Below are 22,338 nucleotides of genomic sequence, written 5' to 3' on the forward strand. Positions count from 1 at the left end.
ATATTCAGGGAAGGAAGAGATTCTTTTTGCTTATACCACCTGGGCTGACTGAGGTAGGAAGGAGTTCAGTGACTGACCAGAAAGGCAAAGTCAGTCAGTACTTTAAGCTCAGTTGGCATAAAAGTGCTCTGTCCTAGATTATTCTGCTTCCTTGATTTACAATGAGAATGCTTCATTGCAAGTGTGATATCTTCTTATGAAGCTTATAATTTTAAAAATACATTAATTAAAATACTAATTATTTTCTTGTAAGACCATTGTGTTCCTTTGGATTTCAAAACATCTTTCATTCCTTTACAAGAACCCCTTGCATCTTTTGAAAGTTAAAATGAAATCTGGTAGCTAAACTGGGAATCAGGAATGATAATCTGAAGTGGATCTTCAGGTTTTAGCCTAGGAAAACCTTTGGGGTTGGGGTATTGTTGGTATAAACTTAGCAGCTTGTTTTTCTGTTGTGTGAAGCACAAATTAAAATATTGTGCAGAGTGCTCTTCACCTCGGGATCTTAAATCATTTTAGAAGTGATATAAACGATATAGAAATGATAGATGAGGCTGAAAACTCCTTAGAAAATCCTTTCCCTTTCACCGTTAAGTATGGAGAGAGTTTAGAGGATGGTAACTTTTGAGTCAAGTGTCTGAAGGTAAGTGGATGAATCTGTGGTCACATACTTAATCCCTTTGCTAGAACAAGCCCAGAAAGCCTGACATCCTGCAAGATTATGTCGGTAATGAATGACCTGTGGTAATAACATGAAATGTCTGTATTTGCTGGTTTTAATTAGACTTATAATGTCGCCATAGAGTTCTCCTTGTAATTTAGTTTAATTCATAAATGTAGTCTCTCTGTCCAACATGGCAAGGCTGAATCCTGACTTCAACACAGTTGCACGCTCCCAATTTCTGCATCTGTTCCTCCTGCTGAGCCTACCCTGGGCAGCTATCCATAGACCTTAGGAAAAAGCATCGCTTCCTTTCTTCCTTTTAACCCATTCTACTTCAAAGATTTTGGACAGAGGCTTTATCTCAGACACTTTGAGTACAGTGTTACTTTATATCCAGACAGGACAACAGATACAGTTTTTGATAGGATTTGTAGAATAACCATAAAAGAAAATTTTTTTAAAATAAAGAAAAATGCTGTAAGTGACAAGGTCTAAAGCAATACTGTTTATTGAAAATTTGACTACTTACATCAGTGAGACCTTATTTCATAATATTGTGGTCATTAATGCAGCATTTAAAAAGTGATAAAAGCCTTTTTGCTTCGAAGAACTTCTTAGGCTGAATTAGTCAAATATATTGATTAAATTACTGTATTTCTACGTTTTTAAATAAACTGCTTTATGTTTCTATTTCAGATAACTCAACAGCTCGAGAGCATTTGTTTGCAGATCATTGGCCTTGTTTTGCAGAAACATGTTATAGGTATGTTTTAGAGATAATTTTTAGAAAAACATTACATGTTTTTACATAAAAAATTCTAACATTAATTATTGCAAACAATACTATCTTGCTGAACATAACTTCATCTTTTTTTTTTGTGTGCTTCTTTAGAGAAAAAGAGACATTAATTTTCAGTTATGATTTGTTTCTCCTGATGTCCTCTTGTACATTAGTCAGACTGGTTATTGTGTTTTGGAGGTCAGACTCAAAAGCAGAAGATGCAGTTCTGATTATAGTTCTAGCTAGCTGTGTTAAAGGACAACTTCTGCAATGACATTAGTATTTTATGGACATGGTCTGCAATTAAATTACTGCTTTATTAGTACCCTGCACTGAAGAGCTACACAGTTTTGTGATAAGGCCTTTAAGAAAAAACAAAGGTTGAGAAAAAAAAAAATTTTTCAGTAAATCATGTAGAAGCAATGTTTTTGATATGCTGGTAATATATTTTTCTGGTATGTATTTATAATGAAAAAATATGTATATTGTTGTAACTATAGCCAACGTAAGGCCGGTCTAAAAGAGTCTTTTCCAATTTATGTTATTTTTCTATGTATTGATTTAGTTACTAATTGCTGTCTTCTATTTGTTATATGACTTGGGACTTGGTTTCATATTTCAAGGTATTTGCAAGCTAAACTTATTTTTTAAAGCACCCTACTTAAAATTGTTTCTCCTTTCCAGAGTTTTACGAAGAAATTCTCTCCTTGGCCTACAGCTTGACATGCCAGATGATTTCACCTCAAATGTGGCAGCTTTTAGGTGTTCTGTATGAGGTTTTCCAGCAGGATTGCTTTGAGTACTTTGCAGGTATGATCACTTCCATTCTATTGATGTTTCCATTGTTTGGGAATTCATCTCTAAAACCCACCTTAATAAGGGTCGCTTCCATTTAGTGTCTTGGTTTAAAATGATCATGTATTTGAGTCATGCCCTGACCGTCTGTTTAGCGTGGGAGTATTAACAGGAGCATATTTAAGTAGGAGAAGCATGTTCAAATCTGTCAGTGTGATCAGTTATTGTAGGAGGTCCTGAACTCAAAGAAAGCTGAAATACACAAAGTTAATATGAAACTACAAATTAATTAATTGAAATGTAGTCCTATTCTATTTCCTCTTCTGAGAATGCACCCTGCATGGTGCACTTTATGAAGAATTCTGCTCAGGTAGACTTTTGCAGAGTTTGAATTTCCAACCATATCCAAGAATCTGAGCTAATGAATTCCATTATAGGACTACAGCCTCACTGGTTAGCACTTGCATGGATTAGTTTGTAATTTTTTTCTTTTTCTCTCCCTGTTCTGCAGATATGATGCCTCTTTTGCATAATTACGTGACCATTGACACTGATACTTTACTGTCTAACCCAAAGCATTTAGAAATCATTTATGCTATGTGTAAAAAGGTAAGGCTTCTGATTCTTACTGTTGCGCTTATCACTGGTACTTAACAATCAGATTAACAGAATGACCTGAACATACCAGGTGGTGGCCAGTCATTTCAGAATGAAATGAAATTTGGTCTCGGCTCAGTTCTGAGAACACATAGCACCTTCAGTTTTTAAGTGACATGCTTTTTAAAAAATTACATGCACAAATCTGTGTGGGAGAAAGTTGCTGTTCATCTTGACTCTCTTCTATGAACAGCTATTTTGGTAAGTAGAGGAATTAATGAAGCCTGATTTCCTTGGGTTGTGTATCTTGCGATTGGATTCTCTAGTTGACAGCTAACGTGCAAACTCATTTGAAGTTCTTCCTACATTTATAATGTTTCTCTGTTATGCTGATTCTCTCACGTATAATAAAGTATGAGATCACACTGCAGCCTTTCTCTGATTTTGGGCATTATAGAGTGTTAGGCATCTAGCTTCCTGCTTATGTTCAAGAAACTTATAGAAATTGAATGCGTTTGAGAATTCTTGTCAGGTTGGATTGACACTGACCATAGGGTTGAAATGTGCTGAGAGAAGGAGTCAGTTTCACATGTATGTGCATATACATAGAGTGATTGCATACATCCTGTTTTTAATCAGAAACTAGCCTCGAGGTAGGACTTCACTTTGCCAGGCTGTTAATCTGCCAGTGTCTACTAGAATTGAAGTCAAAAAAAAAAGAAATAGAATGTGGAAAACATCAATGATTCTTATAAGTAACATTTCCTTTAAAAAAGGGAAAGCGATGACATATAAAGAATACCAACATTTATAAAGAACTATAGCAATTTCTTCTAAATTTTTAAATTAATCTTTAGCCACTTATCCTTGTTGATGTCCTGTAAAGATGATTTTTTTATGTGTCTTAATTCCTCATAAAATATAGCATGAATAGATATGTATATGCCATGTAGAGTTTTTTTGATGTATGGAGGTGCAGGAGCACTTGCTTTCAAAGTTGTCAGTGATTAATACTGATAAACTAAATTGTCATTCTGGTTGTTAGGTATTAACAGGAGATGCAGGAGAAGATGCGGAGTGCCATGCAGCCAAACTCCTAGAAGTAATTGTTCTTCAATGCAAAGGACGGGGTATTGACCAGGTGATATATATTGAACAGGTTTTCTCTTTACTGGTTTCCAGTGATACATGTATGATTCCTGAGAAAAGCAGTTGGAATTAGAGAATTTGAGGGAAATGTAAAGTGTAGGAATGGGGAGAAATACAGAATGAAGTAAATGAGCTCAGGAGAGTTTGTAAGGTTGGTTTTTTGTTTTTGTTTTTGAGATTAGAGATTAGTGGGCATGACTGGAGAATGAATATAGACTGAATGATAAGGATGTAGTATGATGTGCAGGTTTGTCTTTTTTTGCTTTCTCCTAACAGGATTTCCCTTTTGATGCAAAACACACATTGTTAAAACTATTGTGGCTGAGAGGTTAACTATACATACCCAGCTACTGTTGTTTCTCCAAGCAATATGAACTCAGTCCTTTTTAATATTTTGAATTACTCAGTGCATTTGGAAATGAAGAATTTTTAGCGTGGCTGGATTGTGATGATAACCCAATTTTCCAGAGTTTCTTAGAATACACTTTTAGATAGTAGTCTTTTTCCTTTTAAGGGCTAAATTCTGATCTCATGTTTTACATAACGCTCCAGCCTAAATTACTTTAACATATCGTATTTGATGTTGCCACAGTGCAATCCATGGACTTCAGTGATAAATTTTCAGTTAATTTCACTGAAACCAATATAACTTTAGTAATGTAAATCTGAAGTCATTGAAGATAAAAATGTTCCCTGAAAGATTTTATTTTTAAAAGAAATCTGGAAGGGATTAAAGTGAATTGTATGCATTTGCATTGAAATAAGTATTGTGGTGGAAGGCTTAACAGAGTTCCACAACTCTGTGAATTAAAATGGTTGCACACTGAACTGAAACTCATAAACTAAAACATTCATAATGCTTCCCAAATTGTTACAAAGCATAAACCTACACTTTGAAGTATATGTAGATGTTTATTTCATTGTGTAGAAATTTATGCATACTTGCTTTTATCTGAATAAACTCACTCATTTCAAACTTTTATAAGAAATTCAACATCACTTTACATTTGTTAGGAAAAACTTATTTTCTTTTTCTTGCAGATTTAGGTAATTTCATTTTTAATGCCTGTTAGTTTTGAAATTGTTGGATATCTTTATTCAAAGATGAGAATGTCTTTGAGTTCTTTTCTAAATATTTTATACACGCTAGAACAAATTCTACCAAATGGCCCCAAATATTCTCCTCTGTGCTGAAAATAACATTGGCAATTTTTAGCTCAGAGAATAGCTGTTTGGGGAAGATTTATAAGCATGTAAACAGAAGCTTAAAATGCTTTTATACTAGGAAGTGAATAGAATGCCTTCCTAGGTTATACCTGGACTTCAGTTAACTCTGGAGATCAATTCTGATAAAAGTATTTTAAACTTTTGTATAATCTGGCAAGACGTATAATGCCTGTTTTGGTTTTTTTTTGTCTTTTCTTCTCCTTTATATGCCCAGTGTATTCCACTCTTTGTAGAGGCTGTTCTGGAGCGGTTAACTAGAGGAGTTAAAACAAGCGAGCTTCGTACCATGTGTCTTCAGGTTGCCATAGCTGCACTCTACTACAATCCTGACCTACTTTTGCACACCTTAGAGAACATCAGATTTCCACACAATCCTGAGCCCATCACTGCACAGTTCATAAACCAGTGGATGAATGACACAGACTGTTTTCTTGGGCAAGTATTGTGTTTTTTTCTTTTAAAAGTCCATGGTTTTGATTTTTTTGTTCATTTCTGTTTGTATCCCTAGTCATGTTGATGAAAGAGTTCTCATTCCGTGGTTAGTCTAAATAAGAGTAATCCACACTGGGTCTAATTGCTGTGATGCCAGTAAAGGTGACCTATGTCCATGTAACCTTTCCAGGTCTGTTGAGCTACGTGCTGAATTTTCTGTGTTGTGAGGATAAAAGGCTACAATACATATCATATTTCAGAATTCTTTTAAGTTCCTTAATCGCAAACTATCTGCTTCTCCAAGAGATGGTCCGGCATGCGTTGAGGGTAATGTTCAGAGCTGACCAGCAGGATTTCAGCGAGATGTTAACTTTTTTTCTGAAACACTGTATATATATTTTCTGTTCTATATTTTATAAAGTATTTTTAACTGCTCCATTTAATGTTAAAAAACCATTATTCTGTCCAATGAATCCCACACTCTGATTTTAATACTTGCGAGTTGTTCATGATCAGCTTGCATATTTATCATTATGCCATTGATGTACTGACTGTTTAGCATACTCCTGAACTTAAACTTCATTCCGACCTCCCTTGAACACGTGTGTACACTCCACTAGTGTGCACTTGGGCAGGAGCTGAACATTCGTAAAGTAAATGAAGGTGGACAAAGGCTGTCATAGCTAAGCACGCGCTTGATGTTGGGCAGATGTGAAGTCCAGTGCTTGACAGTTAGTGCTTGCCTCTCAGCTGAGATGCGGTGTCTGACTGTGGGATTCAAATCCACTTATAGGCAAAGCAGGCAGTCAGATGTAGTTAACAGCTATCTCTCACCTTCCTGCTGTGAGTTACGTTTTGTCATTGGAGGCTGACATCTGACTGCAGGTGTGCGGATAGGCTTAGAACATGTCTTCTGTGTGCGTAGTCTGTGCCAACAGGCTACGTGAGGTGTCAGCCTGTGAGGAGTCACGCCATGAATGAGCACAGGCCGAGACAGGCAGCTCGCATAGATGCATACCTTATTTTAGGTTGTCATTCTTTTCCTATCTGTTTTTTATTGGTACAGTCTTGTCTTTCCGATTCTAAACAAGTCTCTAGGGGCCTTCTTATAAGATGATTTCTCCATTCCCCAGTCATCCGAATAGCTTTTCTCCATACCAATTCTTATTTGAGTTAATCTTCCCTGAACGGAATTATATGCCATCTTGGTATAGCTGCCTCAGTGTCCATCTTGAATTTAGAACTGTGTGGTGCATTATAGCACTGCATTGCCTTTTTCGTAACTGTAATAAAATAGTGACTCCCAATCAATCAATGACCGACTGGTATCTGCGAGTTTTGCTCTCAGCATGTCCTTTGTAGTATTTTTAAAACACATACCAAATGTACACGGTAAAATTGTTTTCCTCCCTCCTCTGCCCTAAGTACACAGTTTAGTGGGATGAGGATGAAAGCACAGTAGTTTGTAGAATTGCAGCACAGACTACCTTATTTCAGGTCTGCATGTTAATTCTGTCTGTTTTACTACAATGAAAACCACTTGGAGATACAAGAGAAATTGTCTGCTTTGGTGCATACAGGCTTTGTGCAGATTCCCCGTTCCTGTCTGTTTTTGAAGGTATTACCATAGCAGTCTCTCCTTTGAAGAAAAAAAAAATGAAAGTACTAAATTAAACAGATAAAAAGTGGGGAAAAAAAATCTCTTATTCATTATAACAAAAATGGACAATTCATATTATCACAAGCATTCTGACTTCTATCTGCTGTGTATACGACAAGTCTACAGTACATCCTGTATCTTAACATAAGTACACATCTTACCAATTAGAGGGATTACTTGAGTTGGTGACAGAGAAGGCATAAAGGACCCAATATCCTTCATTTCTTTTGGAGTGCCAGTGATGGAAAAATGGCACCTCTAAGTCTACCTTTCCCACAACTTGTGGTAATATTATTGTTAATTACTAATTATTTTTATATCTACCGACTTTAGAAAAGAGCAAGACATTTTAGGATTTCCGTGTACTGATTTTTTTTATGACTGAAGCAAGGTTCTTGAGATTCAGCTCTTTGTGCTGTCATTTTTTCTACTGCATATCAAATGCTGAACACATACAGAGACGGTAGGAAAGAAGATATTCCTTACAGGTGGTAAACTTGTCATTCCTTTTTTAAAAGAAATAAAAAATTGAAGAGATTTATAGCCTTAAACAGTTCATTCTGGAGCATTCAGTGAGAAACTAGTCAGATCCAGAGGGGAAAAATGCTACAGATCTGACTAGGTTCCAATCTCAAGAACTCCTGTGAGCTACAGCTTAACTCTCAGTTCTTCTGTGTTGCTTTTCAAAAAACATCAGCTACTGCAACTACTGATCAACTAAATTCTTCTTCAGAGCTGAGACAAAAGTTGACAAAGCCTATGAAAATGAAACATGGAGATAATGATGCTAGATTCTGTTCAGAGTCTGCACCTGAATGGCAGCAGAAGATTAAAATGTGTCTCTTTGACCTGCTGCTACCAGCAGTGAAATAAATATCTGTAATATTGCTTAAATCTAAAAATCACTCTTCCTTCAGTGCTGTCTCCTCAGTATGTGGCTTCCAGGTGTAGGGCTTTTGCTTGTCAGGCACTGTGATGTGATGTAAGGGACTTCCTCCCTTTCCCTCAGGACAGCACTGCTTCTAGAAGACCATTTGTTTTAGTAAGGGTAGTAAGGGTCATCACTGAACAGCAGCCAGATATTCAGAGGCCTAACTGAACAGGAGAAGACAGAAAAGCAAACAAAATCCGGCTTTCTTGAAACTCTTCCTTGGGTTCACCTGCGCAGACTGCATGTCTTCATCAGTGAAGACAGCAGTGGGCACCCTGATTTGTACAGTCCTTTTTCTCACCAGCCATCATTCACTGCTGCTTTGGTTTACAGTTAGATTGCTTTCCAACAAGAGGCAGTTTTAGGCTTAAATTCAAATCACTTGGAAGATTCACAGATCCTAGAGAAATTGGAGAAGATCAAAGTAGAACCACCTCCAGGTGTGAAGGACCAGGTGAATCTTACTGCCATTTCTTTGTCAGCCATGCAGGAAATCTGTGGCTTACTGGTAACAGTGACTCTTCAAGATGCTTTGTCCACATAGATCTCACACCTGTCTGTCCTTCTTCTATCAAGTCTTAGTACCCATAGATCCTGCGCTGCCAGTAGTAGGGTTGTGCCTGTCTGCGTGCTCTCAGGCTGGAGCCAACGGTGTTTGCCAAAAGAATGCAGTATTTCTTGAGCAGCACTTGTGAACACATGAGTTGGAATCCGTGGGAATAATACAGCTTGGGGGAGAAAAGCAGTTACAGTAAGATAAGTAACTGTTCTTCCATGTTATTAAAAATATGGAAACTATTTAAAACTGATTAGAAATTTGGAATATTAAAAATGAGCCAGGCAAGGAGAGCTCAGAACTCGTTGTGAGACTGTGTATGAATCCAGTATGTCATTGTGGATATTACATATCTGAGGATGTGTACCCATAATGCCCATGTACCACAGTATATTGTATTTATTTATTTCTAAATGTTTTCTACAATAACTTCAAACTGAAAAGCCATTTGTAGAAACATTTGTTCCTTACTGCTTTCAACCTTTTCCCTGACAGCTGAAATTTGGGTGAGACTTCTGCGTGACTTATGCTTACTCTCATACTAAAAACTCTTCTGTGGAAACTAGGGTGAAAGGAAAATCTAACTTGCTTCAAAAAAAACTCAATAAGTGTTTTTATTTTTTTAGAAGCTGAATAGGGGGATTTATTTGATAGGAGTTTAAATAGTTAGAAATCCTAGTTTTCTCAGAGTTGTATATAAAATCCCGGTCTTATATAGGAAAACAGGGTTGATTCCAACTTTTCAGCTACAAGGAAATGGCTAATTATTTGCAGTTTGTCCAGGAACTGGATTGATGTAATAGAAAGCAACTTGATCCTCACATAAAGGAGCACAGCAAACCAATAAAGGAAAGGCTTAGTGATTTCCCTTTGAAATACTTCCAGCTTGGTTTAAAATACAAAAGATTCTTAGATCTTCTTGTCCTGTATTGGAAGGAAGTGTATTAGCAAGAAAAGGTCCTGCAGATTATGAAGACCACACGCAGCTTGGTAAAAATAGACTCGCCTAGGAGTCGTGCATTGCACTGCCACGTGTTGCATGTTTAGCACTCCAGGCTTGATATACCATTGAGGGAGCAAGCAGAGTCCGTGATTGTTAGGGAGGACTATTGTGTGCTGCTGAGCAAATAAGTTCGGATCTCAAAGTACAAAGCGCTAAGGAGAATCTTATCTAGGCTCCCTCGTGCAGACGGAAGGGTGCTGAAATAATGAGCCTTTTGATAGCAAAGGAATAGTCCTGAAACCATTCTTTGCCATTACGAAAATATGTAAATGACATAGAACTCTGTTTTGCTTGTTCAGTATTGTTGGTACTTGATAGAACTGGGGCGTAGTGGAATGCTGAACTTCAGGCAAGGCAGATGCTTATCCTGCTGTTTGTCTCTGCTGGCGGGTGGAAGAAACAAGTCTCCTTCTGGCTCAGGTTCACTGAAGATGGGTTGATGCCTGGATTTCTGCTGTCCTGCTGGGCCTTCTAATAACAGGCATATTCTGAAGACGTGTTCATTCTTACAACTTCTCTGTTTAGAAGCTTGAAAATGGAGCATGACAAATATGCTGTATTTTTTGGCTATTTGGGCTGCTTCCTAATGATGACTCTCTTTTAACCAGCAATGCTTGATTCTTGCACTTTCATTTGCTGTCCAGAAAAGATAATTTAGTGTGAAGCTAAGCCACTAATTACTAAGATTTTTTTACATTTTAATGTGTTGCATTTTGCAATTGGCATTGTGTAATGGTAGCTTTTTCAAACGTAGTATAAAAGGTAGTGCCAAGTGTCATTAACTACTCTGGTGCATGTACACTGAAATTGCTTCATTATACATTTGGAGCTTGAAGAAATTTCATGGCTTCCCAGTGTCAAGAAGCAGGATAGAAGTCTTGTGAATAGATTACAGAGCTTTGGTCAAACTTCGATGAAGGTGCTGGCAGAGACAGGAGGTAAAGAAAGCTCTTTCCTTTTGTACTTGCAGTAAGGACAACTATCCAAAAAAAGCTATGCTTCATTCATAGGTAGCATCATCTTTAGCTTGGATTTTGGTCTTCACAGTGTTGGCATGAGAGCAAATGGCGATGAGCTTATTTTCAACATAGGTAAACTGACAGGGGTAATTTTTTTTCGTGAAAGCAGACCCTGTTCCCCTGATTCAGTTTCCTTGGTTGATTTGTATGCCCTCTTTTGTGCCCCATTCCTTCTGAAAAGAAAATATTGCAGTTAGCAGTGGCGGAAGGGCGCTCTTCACCTACTTGCGTTTTGGTACATTTTTCAACACGTGTAATGGAGCAGCCAAACCCAACATGACAAAGCGTGTCGTTTGATATGCTAGTTGACTTTGTTTTTCTTGGAAGGTCTTCTGTGATCATAATGTTACGCATGGTCACATATAATTTATTGTTATTGTCAACTACTCTGAGAATGGAATCACTTCACTAAGCCCTAACAGGACTAACAACGTGGGAGGTGTAATGAAATCCCTCCAGATCCCCAGCCTTGTTTAAGCACATGTAAAGTTCACAAAGATGTAATACGTGGTCACTTGTATTACTTAAAGAATATTATAGTTCAGTAGTATGTTATATGGCATCTTTGGTAATGAAATTGTAAGCACTTTTAAAATTGTATTTCTACAGCAATTTTTGAAGTGGTGGGTTGAGCTAGCTGTTCCCCTGTAAGCTTTATGGCATTCGGTGGTGCACGTCTTATTAGTTTCTTGTCTCTCAACTTGTATCCTCTTCATTCCAAAGTAAAACTGATTCAGTAACGGAAGTATCTACCGAGAGCCTGGAGGATGGCCATTTTCTGCCAACTCTGAATGTTTGCTTGGTTTCTGTAGGTCTTGCTGAAACTTCTTGCTGGAACGACTTGTCCTGCAGAAGGCTTGCACAGAAGCTGTCAGTATCAAATTGAATAGTTCAAAAAAACCAAGCTCCTCTCAAGCCCTTAATAGCAAAACCATAATGTTAGAGAAGAGTTGAATACTACTGGTGTTTCCAGTAAAGGAGAACCAAAGAGTATCTGCAGAGGCAGTTAGAGAATTTTTCCCTGTCTTGTGTGTAAACAACTTTTATTTCTGGAAGTGAAAATCAATTCTTATTTTTAAGAGCATAGGCTCTTACCTAGTTTCCTGGCCATGGTCACATAAAAGTCTTTCTGCTACTAATTTCATTATTTTCTTTCCCTACAATTACCTATAGTTTGTTTGTTTTACTGGAGGTCTACTCATTTGCAAGTTCCCTGTTTGAGTGTATTGCAAGTTATTCTTGATACGGTGGAATTATTTCCTTGCTTTCACTGGAGTTAGCAATGTCTCAAGTTAGTGCCGGAAATTGGATGTATAATACAGCCATTCTGATGGGCTCTTAATAAACATGTTTAAATGGAGCTCGCCCTGTGGCTCTCCATAAATGTACCCTGCAATTCAGTGTATTTCTGCTTATCGTTACTCTTTACTAATAGTCCTTTTGCTAATTTCAATCCCTGCAACCGTACTGCTGTCGAAGCCAAGGCAAATTAATTTTCCATACTATCTAATGATGATAATCTGTATCAAATGCTTTATTAAAGACAAGATATTCTACATAATTATTAAACAGTATTTATTTAGCATTACAAACTTTGCATTTGATAATCAGAAACATTGTTCCAGGAATTTGACCACTGCTTGAAAGGTATTTAATTGTTATTGGACAAGTACTTGCCAGTGGGGAACTTGCATTCAGAACAAAGGAAAAAATGTGTTTAGGAGCTTCGAACATAGACTTTGAACATAGTCTCTGTGACATTGTCTTCCGCCATGTCAAGCACCAGGACTTTAATGCTCTCTACATAGCCTTGCAGTGAAAATCTGGTTTTTGTCTAACTAGTGTGTGTTGTTTCAGACTCCATGACAGAAAGATGTGTATAATAGGACTGAGCATCCTAATGGAATTGCAGAACCGACCGCCTGCAGTGGATGCCGTGGCTGCCCAGATTGTCCCTTCAATCCTTCTCCTCTTCCTGGGCTTAAAACAAGTTTGCGCCTCACGAGAACTCACAGAACATGAGGATCATGCTAAAGATGAAAAACACGTTGCAGAAGATAATGGTAAAATCTCCCCTTTTCACATTGTGGATTTTGTCTGGATTTAATTTAAAGGGGGTAAGAAATTGCAGTTCATTTTTAAGACTCGTTAGTCTGCTGAAAATAGCTCGGCTTACTGGGTGCTTGAAAGATCATCTTAGGAATTGATTTTTCCTCCCAAAATGTAATCAAAATGTTTCAATGTATAACAGCTAACACTTTGTGAAAGGGTAGTATTGGTTTAAGAGTAACAATAAAACTTGCAAGTCCACTCTTCTGGGTTGTGAATGTGCTCCGTCTTCTCACATAGGCAGCAGGAGTTTGCCAGGACTGCACTGGTTATATTCTTGATTCCTGGAAAGCAGCTGTTCCTAGTACCCAACTATTTGAAAGACCTGTTTGGTTGAACTTTGAAGGAAATCCTAGCAAGTCATCTTTGTCCAAATGGAAAGTGATTTGCAAAGTGGCTTTTGAGACAGCTGAGGTCCCTGGAGTAGACATACCTCTTACTGCTGTGTGTGCCAGAAGAGAAAAAACATCAAAGAATACCTTGTGGAGGGAATTGTGGGGAGTGAATTTTACACAGCATTGCAGGCAGATATGTGTGGCTATATTTGACTTGGAACAGGAGATAGATGGTTTGAGGTCTGAAAATTAGATTGGATGTAAGCAGATTATGTAATCAACTCGAATTTCACACATGTTTGTTTTGTAATGGAATTACAGAATTCTTCTCAATGCATAGGAATACAGTATGGAAACAGCACAGTAAGTTTCAAATCTCTGTCCTGTGATTCAGTCCCTGCTTGTTGCAGATGTAGTCATCTTTATTCTTTCTAAACTGATAACACAGGAAGAGCTGAAGGTTTGGAATTGGAGGGGGATTTTTTTAATCTTGATTATAAGTCAGAAATATTTTTCCTTAAGTAAGAAATAGCAGACTTTAGAATTGCATGTCGGAGTTGCATTTAATTCGGATGTAATAGTTGTTTCATAAGCGGAATGGAAGGTAAAGCTAAGCGAAAGATGCTATTTTAAGTTTGTTCAAATAAAGGAGCACTCTGAAGAATAGCAGGCAGACATTTGGTCTACATCTGGTTTTCTCTTTGTTTTGTGTCAGTTTGCGAAGTCTATGCAAGTCTCTATTTGTTCATAATTTAAAAAGCACAGTGATGGAACACTTTGTCAGACACATTTCCTCAAAATTTTTGGATCCTATAATTGCGCAGTGACTGCATAAATGAAAGAAGAAAAAAGGCAGTTTCACATTCCCCAGCTGTGCTTAGAAACAGAAGTTTAACTGATCTTGAATGTAGGAAACATTTTAATACCTTCATTTTTCCAATTCTTCTAAGATTTTGGGGGAAGGGTGTTAATAGAGGGTCCCCTTTCCAGCCAAAACCTAGATTTATTAATTGTTCTTCATTCATAAGTCATTGTTTCCTTATGCTTCTTAAACTTGGTTTTACAAAACACGTCAATGCTTTTGCAGAAGAGATACCGAGCGATGAGGAGGAGACAAATGAAGTGAGCCAGGCGATGCAAGAGAACCATGGTGGAGGAGGAGGAGGAGGAGGGGATGGTGGTGGTGGAGGTGGAGAGGAAGAGGATGAAGATGATGATGATGATGATGACTGGGATGAAGATGCATTGGAAGAGACTGCTCTTGAAGGGTTCAGCACGCCTCTTGACCTTGAAAATGGTGTTGATGAATACCAGTTTTTTACACAAGCACTTTTGGGTATGTGTTTGCTAGTTGGTAGAATGATATAACACGATGAAATAGTTTGGAGATGTTTATGATCATCACCGGGAAAAACCCCTTTCTTTGTTACGAGTAATAATTTAGATTGTTGAAACTGGAAAATGTGATCTTGCTTTCTAATGTTAGTCCTGAGATTTTCTGGCTTCCAAGTACTGCAAAAAACAAATGGTAGCAAATATAGCCAGATATTAATTCTCTTCGTGTTCTCTTTCAGAACTTTTCAATCACAGCCTAAATAAGTGAGACTCGGTCACTAGAGGGACTCCTATATATAGAAATATTTGTCACTTTCTAGGTGTTAAAATCATAACGGAGAAATTATTTTCTCCCTTTCCTGTTTGACTAATCCTGTTGCTTTTAGTTTTGATAGAGTTTTAAATTAGAAGATTCGCTTCATCATTGTCCATGAATACTGGCCACATGGTTAACTTTCTGTTTCAGAAAGCAGAGGATGTAATTAAGTTCCCCAAAATGGATTACCTCTATTACAGTGGAGATTCTGTGCTAAGAAAACTGACAGGAATACTGAACCTGTTTTGCAGTGCAAATTCTGTTTTAAAACCAACTAGGGGTTCCATGTGTTTCATTTTGTTCTTCTGAAATTAACTTGCAACGTAACCTGATAATCATTTTTCATCCATTCCTGTTTTGACAGCGGTGCAGAGCCGAGATGCAGCCTGGTACCATTCACTGACAGCACCACTGAGCGAGGATCAGAAGAAACAGCTGCAGGAGATTTATACATTAGCAGAACACCGGCGAAATGCTGCAGGTGAGTCACTTCTCTGGGGCCATTTTATCTGTTACAGGGATGTTGGAACTGCATCTAATCTGTAACAACAGAGAGAAGAAATCTCTCTGCTCATTAACATTTCCTGAGAAGCGTGAGTAGGATGTTGCGCTTATATTATCCCATGCCTGGAAGTGTGTGTTATTCAGAGAGATTACTGTTGCTTCTAATTAATTGCTTTCTCATTGACATGTGCTGCTGCTTGAACAGGATACGAACTAGTTTTGCACAATCTGACATTTGAAATGAAGAGCAAATTAAGACAATATCTAGCTGTCAGCCAAGCATTTGATGAAGATTATTATAGATTATCATGTGTTTAACAGTTCTGTAGCTTTTTAACCGCTAACGTTGCCTTCACAGTCAGTGTAAGGTTTTAGATGTTTAGAAAGCTTGCATCGTAGAAAATAAATTCAGATTTAATCAAAAAGCACGCAGAATAGTGTAACGTAGACTGATTCTATAGAGGATTAATTTCTCGGCTCTGTTGTAGAGGTGTGTGTGTTTATGCATTTAGAGAAAATCTGAGTGTAACTTATTACTGTCACTGCATTTAGGGAATGAAATGTTGACTCAACCGAGAGATTTTTCCACAACTTTGCATTCTTAGCTGAGCTGTATTGTCTCTGGCAAAAGCATTCTCTATAGACTATTTTTCATATCCTTTCCCTTCTTTGAATTCTAGAGACTAAGACAATAGAACAACAAAGTGGCTACACATTTGACAACAAAGGACTGATCACAGCATTTAACTTTGCTGGAAGTACTCCTGGTGGCAACTGAAGGATCAACTACCAAGGTCAATGGGAAAGGTCTCATCATTACATTTTCCTGAAATCACCGTGACTTCTGAGTGATAGGGGAGGGTAATTTGATGCTGCTGAAGGTTTTCTGAAAAATAGCAGTGTGCTTCCCCCACCAGAATGCTCTTTCTAACCAGCTACTGTAATGTACAAATTGTTGTGGTGTTTTTATAATTTGATGGACTGAAAGGAAACATTTGTCCTCAAGGAACCTGAATGACTGGGAGGGGCCAGGCTGCATCTAATTGAGTTGCACTTCTCAGGTTTTTGCTGTGCAGAATTGATAGATTCATATGGATAACAGTGCCTTCTGTTGTACATGGATTGCCTGAACAAATGGATTTTGGAGTGCATTATAATTTTTTAAGTGTAAGGACATTTCTTGATACACTGTAAGCCTTGGTTCCATGTTTTCCAGTCACCTGCTTTTTACTGCTCAGTTTAATTGTTCATTGGTTGCATACACATTGCTGGATTCAGAATATTGTCTCATCTTCCCTGTTTGGAGCAGACCAAATGTGTAGAGGGAGGTGTCTGTTGGAGTTGCAAAGCATACACTGGTTACATCAATGGGTCTTAACAAAATTGCAGGTTTTCCCCTTGACGCAGTAGTCTTAAATTATTTCTCTTAGCCATGAAATCAACTCGCTTCAGTTTTGATGGCACGCGTGGCAGGTGGCTACCCTAAATCTACATTGATATTACCTCCTGCCTGGACAAGTGGTATGGCCCTCACATGTAGATCTTCTACATGACAACTTTTTATTTCCACTATTTTTGATGAATATTGGATTTTACTTGGGATTCTGTAAACCTCTTTTCTGTTTTTATTCATTCATTACCATTCCAGTGGTAGTACTGAATAACGTGGTACAAAACATTTGCAATATTTTATTTATCTTGATAGAAGAGAAACAGCTCCAAACTTATTTCTTCTTACTCTTACACCTCTGTGATTGAATTTTTGGTCTGCATTCCATTTGACTGTTCATGTCCCATGCTGAAATTTCATTATCTGCCAGATTTTTTCCTAAATTTCAAAGACTGGTTTCTCATAAATTGAAACACATATAACAAGGTGTTTGTGAATATGTTCATTTAGTGAGAAACTGATAGCAGTACTAATTTGAATAGGTGCCCCTCCTTTAGATCTATTGGGATCGCAGTGGTGTAGCCAAAATAAGTAGGGGTGCTTTAGAATGTGAAGTTTGGACTGGAGATAAAATTTTTAGACCAAATTTTGCCTCTATGTGTTAATTTCTTTATGACTTAAAAATATTTACCAAGTAAAGGTAATTTTAAGCACATACTGATAAAGAATAGTGCCCCAATTGAAAAGTTGAAGCCCTTCCCACACCCCATCAAATTTTCCACAACTGTAGCGAATTACAGATTGCTGGTCCTGCGCTGTGCTGAAGCTTTCATTTTTTATATGTCAGAGTAATTATAATTCAGTCTGATAAATCTAAAGTGCTCTACACCTTGGCTTCTGGAAAAGGTCAAAGTGTCTCTGCTTGTTCCTTGCCCCATCCCCTGGAATTTTCTCAGCCTGGCAGCTGTTGGTCAGAAGGTTCCCTGCTGCTTTCCTTTTTCCTTTGTGTCAGACTCTCGCTGCTGCTGCCTCTTCCCACCCCCCCCCAGCAGCTGCAGAGTAAAGTTGGCCTGGTTCGTGTAGGTTTTTCACTGCTGCTACTCACTTAATAGCAACAGTGAAAATTTCTCACTTTTAGGTCTGTTGTACATATGGAAAACTGTGAGAATTCCAGGGTCTGTATTTCCAAAAGGGAACATTTTGGAATACAGTGAGCTGCATTGGACAGGCTCTTTAAGCTCAAGCAGCAGAGGGCCGGGACAGCCTTTATTTTGAACGTCAGGCCATGAAAATTATAGGTCACTTTTGCTAATTTAGGCCTGGGATGTATTGACTGAGGCAGTAGGAAGGCATTACATCCAGTTTGTTGGTGAGTTCTCAGAAACCAAAGAAGTTTTGAAATCCTTCACAAATTTAAGAAATGTTTTTTGGATGTTAAGGACATGGACGACTTCTTTCTTACCTGACAATTGAAGTGAAGTATTAGGCAGGTAAATTGTTTAAGCCTTTTATTATTTTATTAAAAAAAAAAGAGATTGTCGAGTTGGGTTTCTTTCAAAGCCCATTTGCCTTCTCTACACTGGCATGCAGATTAGAAGAGGGGTTTATTTTTCTTCTGCTGATGAGATTGCTTGCACAGTCACAAACTAATAGTTAGGAGTTAATGTGTTCAAGGAAAAATCTGTTTTTGCATAACATCATCTTTGTGTCACTCACTCAGCTGAACTATGGCTGCTCCCTGGTTCTGCTTCTTGTATACTTTTCAAATCAACTGCCAAGAAAATTTCATCCAGATGTTTCTTACAAGGGCTTTAATCAGCAGCGTGGAGTTGGGAATCTTTGTTGTCTATTTTGCAGTGGGGGTGAGAGATGTCTGAGGGGATGGCATGTAAAAAAGTTAAATGCCCTCTCCTTCCCAGGAGATTCATGAGCAAATGTTTCTACTGGCAAAAGCAAATGTTAATTATTTTATTCCTTTTTTTGAAAAGGGTTTTCATCCAAAAAGATTTATTGGGCTCTAGCCTCCACTTTAACATATGGTTCTCTTTTAACATGATAAATATCTGTTTGTACATGATCATAAATAGGTAATGGATTTTAGGGATTTCTTTCTGAGCTGTGTCCAGCTTTGTACTACATTAAAGGAAGAGTAACATAAATGTGCATTACTGTCTCACTTCGAAGCCAAGGTAATCATGGAGTATCAGATACCAGCATCGGCCAACCAAGCATGATGTATTTGCCGTAGGAAATATAGAGAATCATGAATGTATTGTAAAATAAAACAAAGGCTGATAACTGGTGACCTATGTTGCCCCATGCCCATGTTCCCAAAGTGTGAAGGTAACTTGTATGGGCACCGTGGGGGCTTTACATAGGACATGAGCATTATGTAGGTTATAATCATAGCAAATGTTAGCTTACATGATAAGCTGCTTTTTCAGATAAAATTAACTGATCCCGGGTATTGAATTGCATATGCTGTTTTGTCACTCTTGAAAGGAAAATAAGAATCACCACGTTTTGGCTGCTTCTTTTTGCTCTCTCTCTTTCAAAGTTGAAGTACTTGGTTTGCTTTCATTGCAAAGGAAAATCTTTAATCAAAATGGCCAGCTCCAGCAAGATTGCAGAATATCAAGCTAAGGAAAAAACTAAAAAAACCCAAACCCCAACAATCCCCCCAAACCCACATGTGCACAGTCTGATTGAAATAAATGTGCTTTGGGAGTGTAAGTCAAAATATGTAGAGAATGTTACACAAAATTATATTGTGAGATTCTTTGCTTTAGGGGGAAAGGCTGCCTGCAGGGTGTCAGGGAGACATGAAATGAACTGCTTTAAGACATGCCCTTTGCCTGTGAAGTCCAGGCAGTTTGTAACTCTGGATTCCATCATACACTGTAGAGGAGAGAAGGTAGGACAGTAGAGGATTTTTTTTTTACTATAAAGCAGAGTCTGTCTTGAGACTTTTGTGAGCCAAAGGAATTGTAGACAACGTGAATGATTAACTGTCTTTTGTTTCCAGAATACTTTTCAGCTTTTTTCTTCCTTTCTTTCCTTCTGTTTGCCAACCATTATGTTATCAGATATTTTAGGGGATAGTCAAAATACCTGAAAAGGTAAAGCTTAAACAATTTTTTAAAAATCCTGTTGTTCTTGAAGCAATGGAACCTATCCATTGCATTGCTGTCTATAGAACAAAGTCTCTCATTTGACATATGCAGATGATACAGAACTACAAAAACCCCTCACTTGTGCCCACGGTTTTGTGAGCCTTTTTGTGATTTACTCCTTAATACAGCTACTTTGAAATCCCCACACCTTGTACTGAAATTTGCTCAAAGGATAGGCAAAAATGCACTATGTAATGGATACCCAGTCCTAGTTCTGAGATATGCCCTAGTCAATCTTTTGATAATGTTTGACAGTCTGGTGGTCAGTACCGCAAGGATCTCCATCTCTGACTGAGGACATTCTTCAGATCAAGAGATTCTGTATCTTTGCAGGTGGGTAGAGAATCGTATTTCCCTCATCGCAGCAAAACATACAGCAGGCATGACTTACCAACTTCTTGATCTTACGAGTGAAAATAGCACTCTTTTCTCTCGGGTGTCAAATCTTACGCCAAACGGATGGGGTACGGAAGAGATGGATGTTCCCAGCGTGTTAAAGGAAGCCAGACACTATTCCAGATACCAGAAAGTCTTAGCGTAAAGCCATATCATAAAGAGGATATATGAACAGGCCAAGCTGCTTGCTTTTGACACCTCTTCTGCTGCTGCTACTTTTGTAAAACCAACTAAACAAAACCAGTGTAAAATGAAAGAGAACTAAAGCAGTGCTTGTGCACTAGACAGGTAGAAATTTCCCTGGCCTGTGGATCTAATCCCAATACTCACTGCGAATGCACTCAGATACTTTTCAAATAGAATATGCAACATCTGTACGGATATCAGTACTCTGAATCTGACAGCCATTAATGAGAGGTAAAGACTTCATGTGATTTTTCTCTGGCAGAAAACAAATGCATCCCTTTAAAAAGTCTGGGAACCTCTTGTCCTGGCTGATGTACAATCACCAACGGGAGACACTCAGTGGGATTACAGCCTTTCTTAAAGATTGTCAGCATACCTCCTACTAAAGGGCTACCTGAAGTGCTCCGTTGATGAACCACCCCTCAACTAAAGAGTTTTGGGGAACAGCAGTTCAGAGAGAATCTGCAGGCACATGTAATTGTGATGAATCGGGAAAGCATCCATTTAAATTGAGGTGATGCGTTTGATATGATCTCAGGTCTGCAGTGTTCCCGATGTTGCCTAGATCTTCTAGAGGAGCATCCAAGAACTTTGTCCCATGCCTTTCTCCAGGAAGAGAATGTGCTTGGGCAGCCCCAAATTTGGTGCGATGCTTCGAACTTGGGATCAGAAATCAGTTTTGATTACAAGCTGGTAATCAAAAAATATCAGAAAAATGAGGTGAAAGTGGTATATTAATGCTAGGAGTCTCTTTATAGGCTGTATAGAGGTTCACAGTTTTAAGTGCTTGGCTATGTGCATGGTGGGGTAGGAGATGAACTTTCAGGTGCATTGATTTCTCCAATGTGAATACAACAGTGTCAGCTCCAGGATCCACCTGAGGTGAGTGGAGAGTGTTGGTCAGGGGCTGCCTGCTGGACCATCCAGGATTGTGTTAGATGAAGTGAAATGCAAAAACTGAAAAATTGCTTGATGGTTGAAGCTGTTGAGCAACAAAAATGCGTGTTTTCTTGAAATGAGATTTTAATATTATGTTCAGGTATGTTTTAATTTTCAGGTTTCTTGCCCTTACGCAAAATACAAAATTACTACGTGACATAGAGGCCTATTGATTTTTCACAGGACTGTTTACCATTGAAGGTGTTTATCCAAGAATTGTTCCTCCTTTTTAGATATTTTGAATATGTTTGTTAGTAAAGTTGCACATATCCCTCTTTCACTACTTTCCATGCACAGAGATCTTGGAAATGAACTTAAAAGGAAGAACAACAGTGCTTTGAAAAGAGAAGACTATGCATAAGCAGATTATTTTTAGAAAACAGAAGAACTATGGCCTCTGAAGAAAATATGAAACAATAAATATTTATACAAAAGTGCATGAGGTAAAGAAATGAATATAAGACAATGTGTTCTTTGATCACAGCTGTAATGTTTTTTTTTTTCATTGCCAAACAATGTGTGAAAATCGCTTTTGATTGCATGTGTTGTTGGTAGCACGCTTAACATAAATCATCTGAAATGTTTTTGGGCTCAAAAAGAGACTAATGGGGCCATGCAGATTTCTTTTGATATTAAAAGCAAAGATATGAGCCCATGCCTGCAATGACTGGAGGGAGACCCCTATGTGCTACATTAGCAGATTGAATTGCAGGATCATCACCTTTGCGTGAAACCTAAAATACTAAACTGTGGGTTGGCTTTGAAGGCGAGATTGACAAATGCAAAACATGCATCAAGGACAAGAAGAACCTCTTCCTAGCTTAAAGAATTCTGTACAGTG

The 22,338-nt window shown here is 38.0% G+C and overlaps 1 protein-coding gene across 4 annotated transcripts in view; it reads left to right on the forward strand.

Annotated features, from left to right (window-relative positions):
- The window catches only part of IPO8 (importin 8), a 53,760-nt gene extending 31,896 nt beyond the window's left edge, over positions 1-21,864 (forward strand). Inside the window, exons 17-26 of one of the 4 annotated variants that reach the window (XM_075158573.1) lie at positions 1,361-1,427; positions 2,130-2,255; positions 2,752-2,849; positions 3,883-3,978; positions 5,428-5,648; positions 12,672-12,877; positions 14,346-14,594; positions 15,274-15,390; positions 16,094-16,207; positions 21,795-21,864. In XM_075158573.1, the coding sequence (XP_075014674.1) occupies positions 1,361-1,427; positions 2,130-2,255; positions 2,752-2,849; positions 3,883-3,978; positions 5,428-5,648; positions 12,672-12,877; positions 14,346-14,594; positions 15,274-15,390; positions 16,094-16,191 (1,278 nt within the window). In that variant the 3' untranslated portion in view covers positions 16,192-16,207; positions 21,795-21,864. Of the gene's footprint in view, positions 1-1,360; positions 1,428-2,129; positions 2,256-2,751; positions 2,850-3,882; positions 3,979-5,427; positions 5,649-12,671; positions 12,932-14,345; positions 14,595-15,273; positions 15,391-16,093; positions 17,690-21,794 lie in introns of those variants that run through there. The other 3 variants (XM_075158563.1, XM_075158581.1, XM_075158590.1) reach the window with 3 other exon arrangements.
- Positions 21,865-22,338: the final 474 nt, after the last annotated feature.

Source organism: Calonectris borealis, chromosome 1 (genome assembly GCF_964195595.1).
Source record: "Calonectris borealis chromosome 1, bCalBor7.hap1.2, whole genome shotgun sequence".
Taxonomy (NCBI): Eukaryota; Metazoa; Chordata; class Aves; order Procellariiformes; family Procellariidae; genus Calonectris; species Calonectris borealis.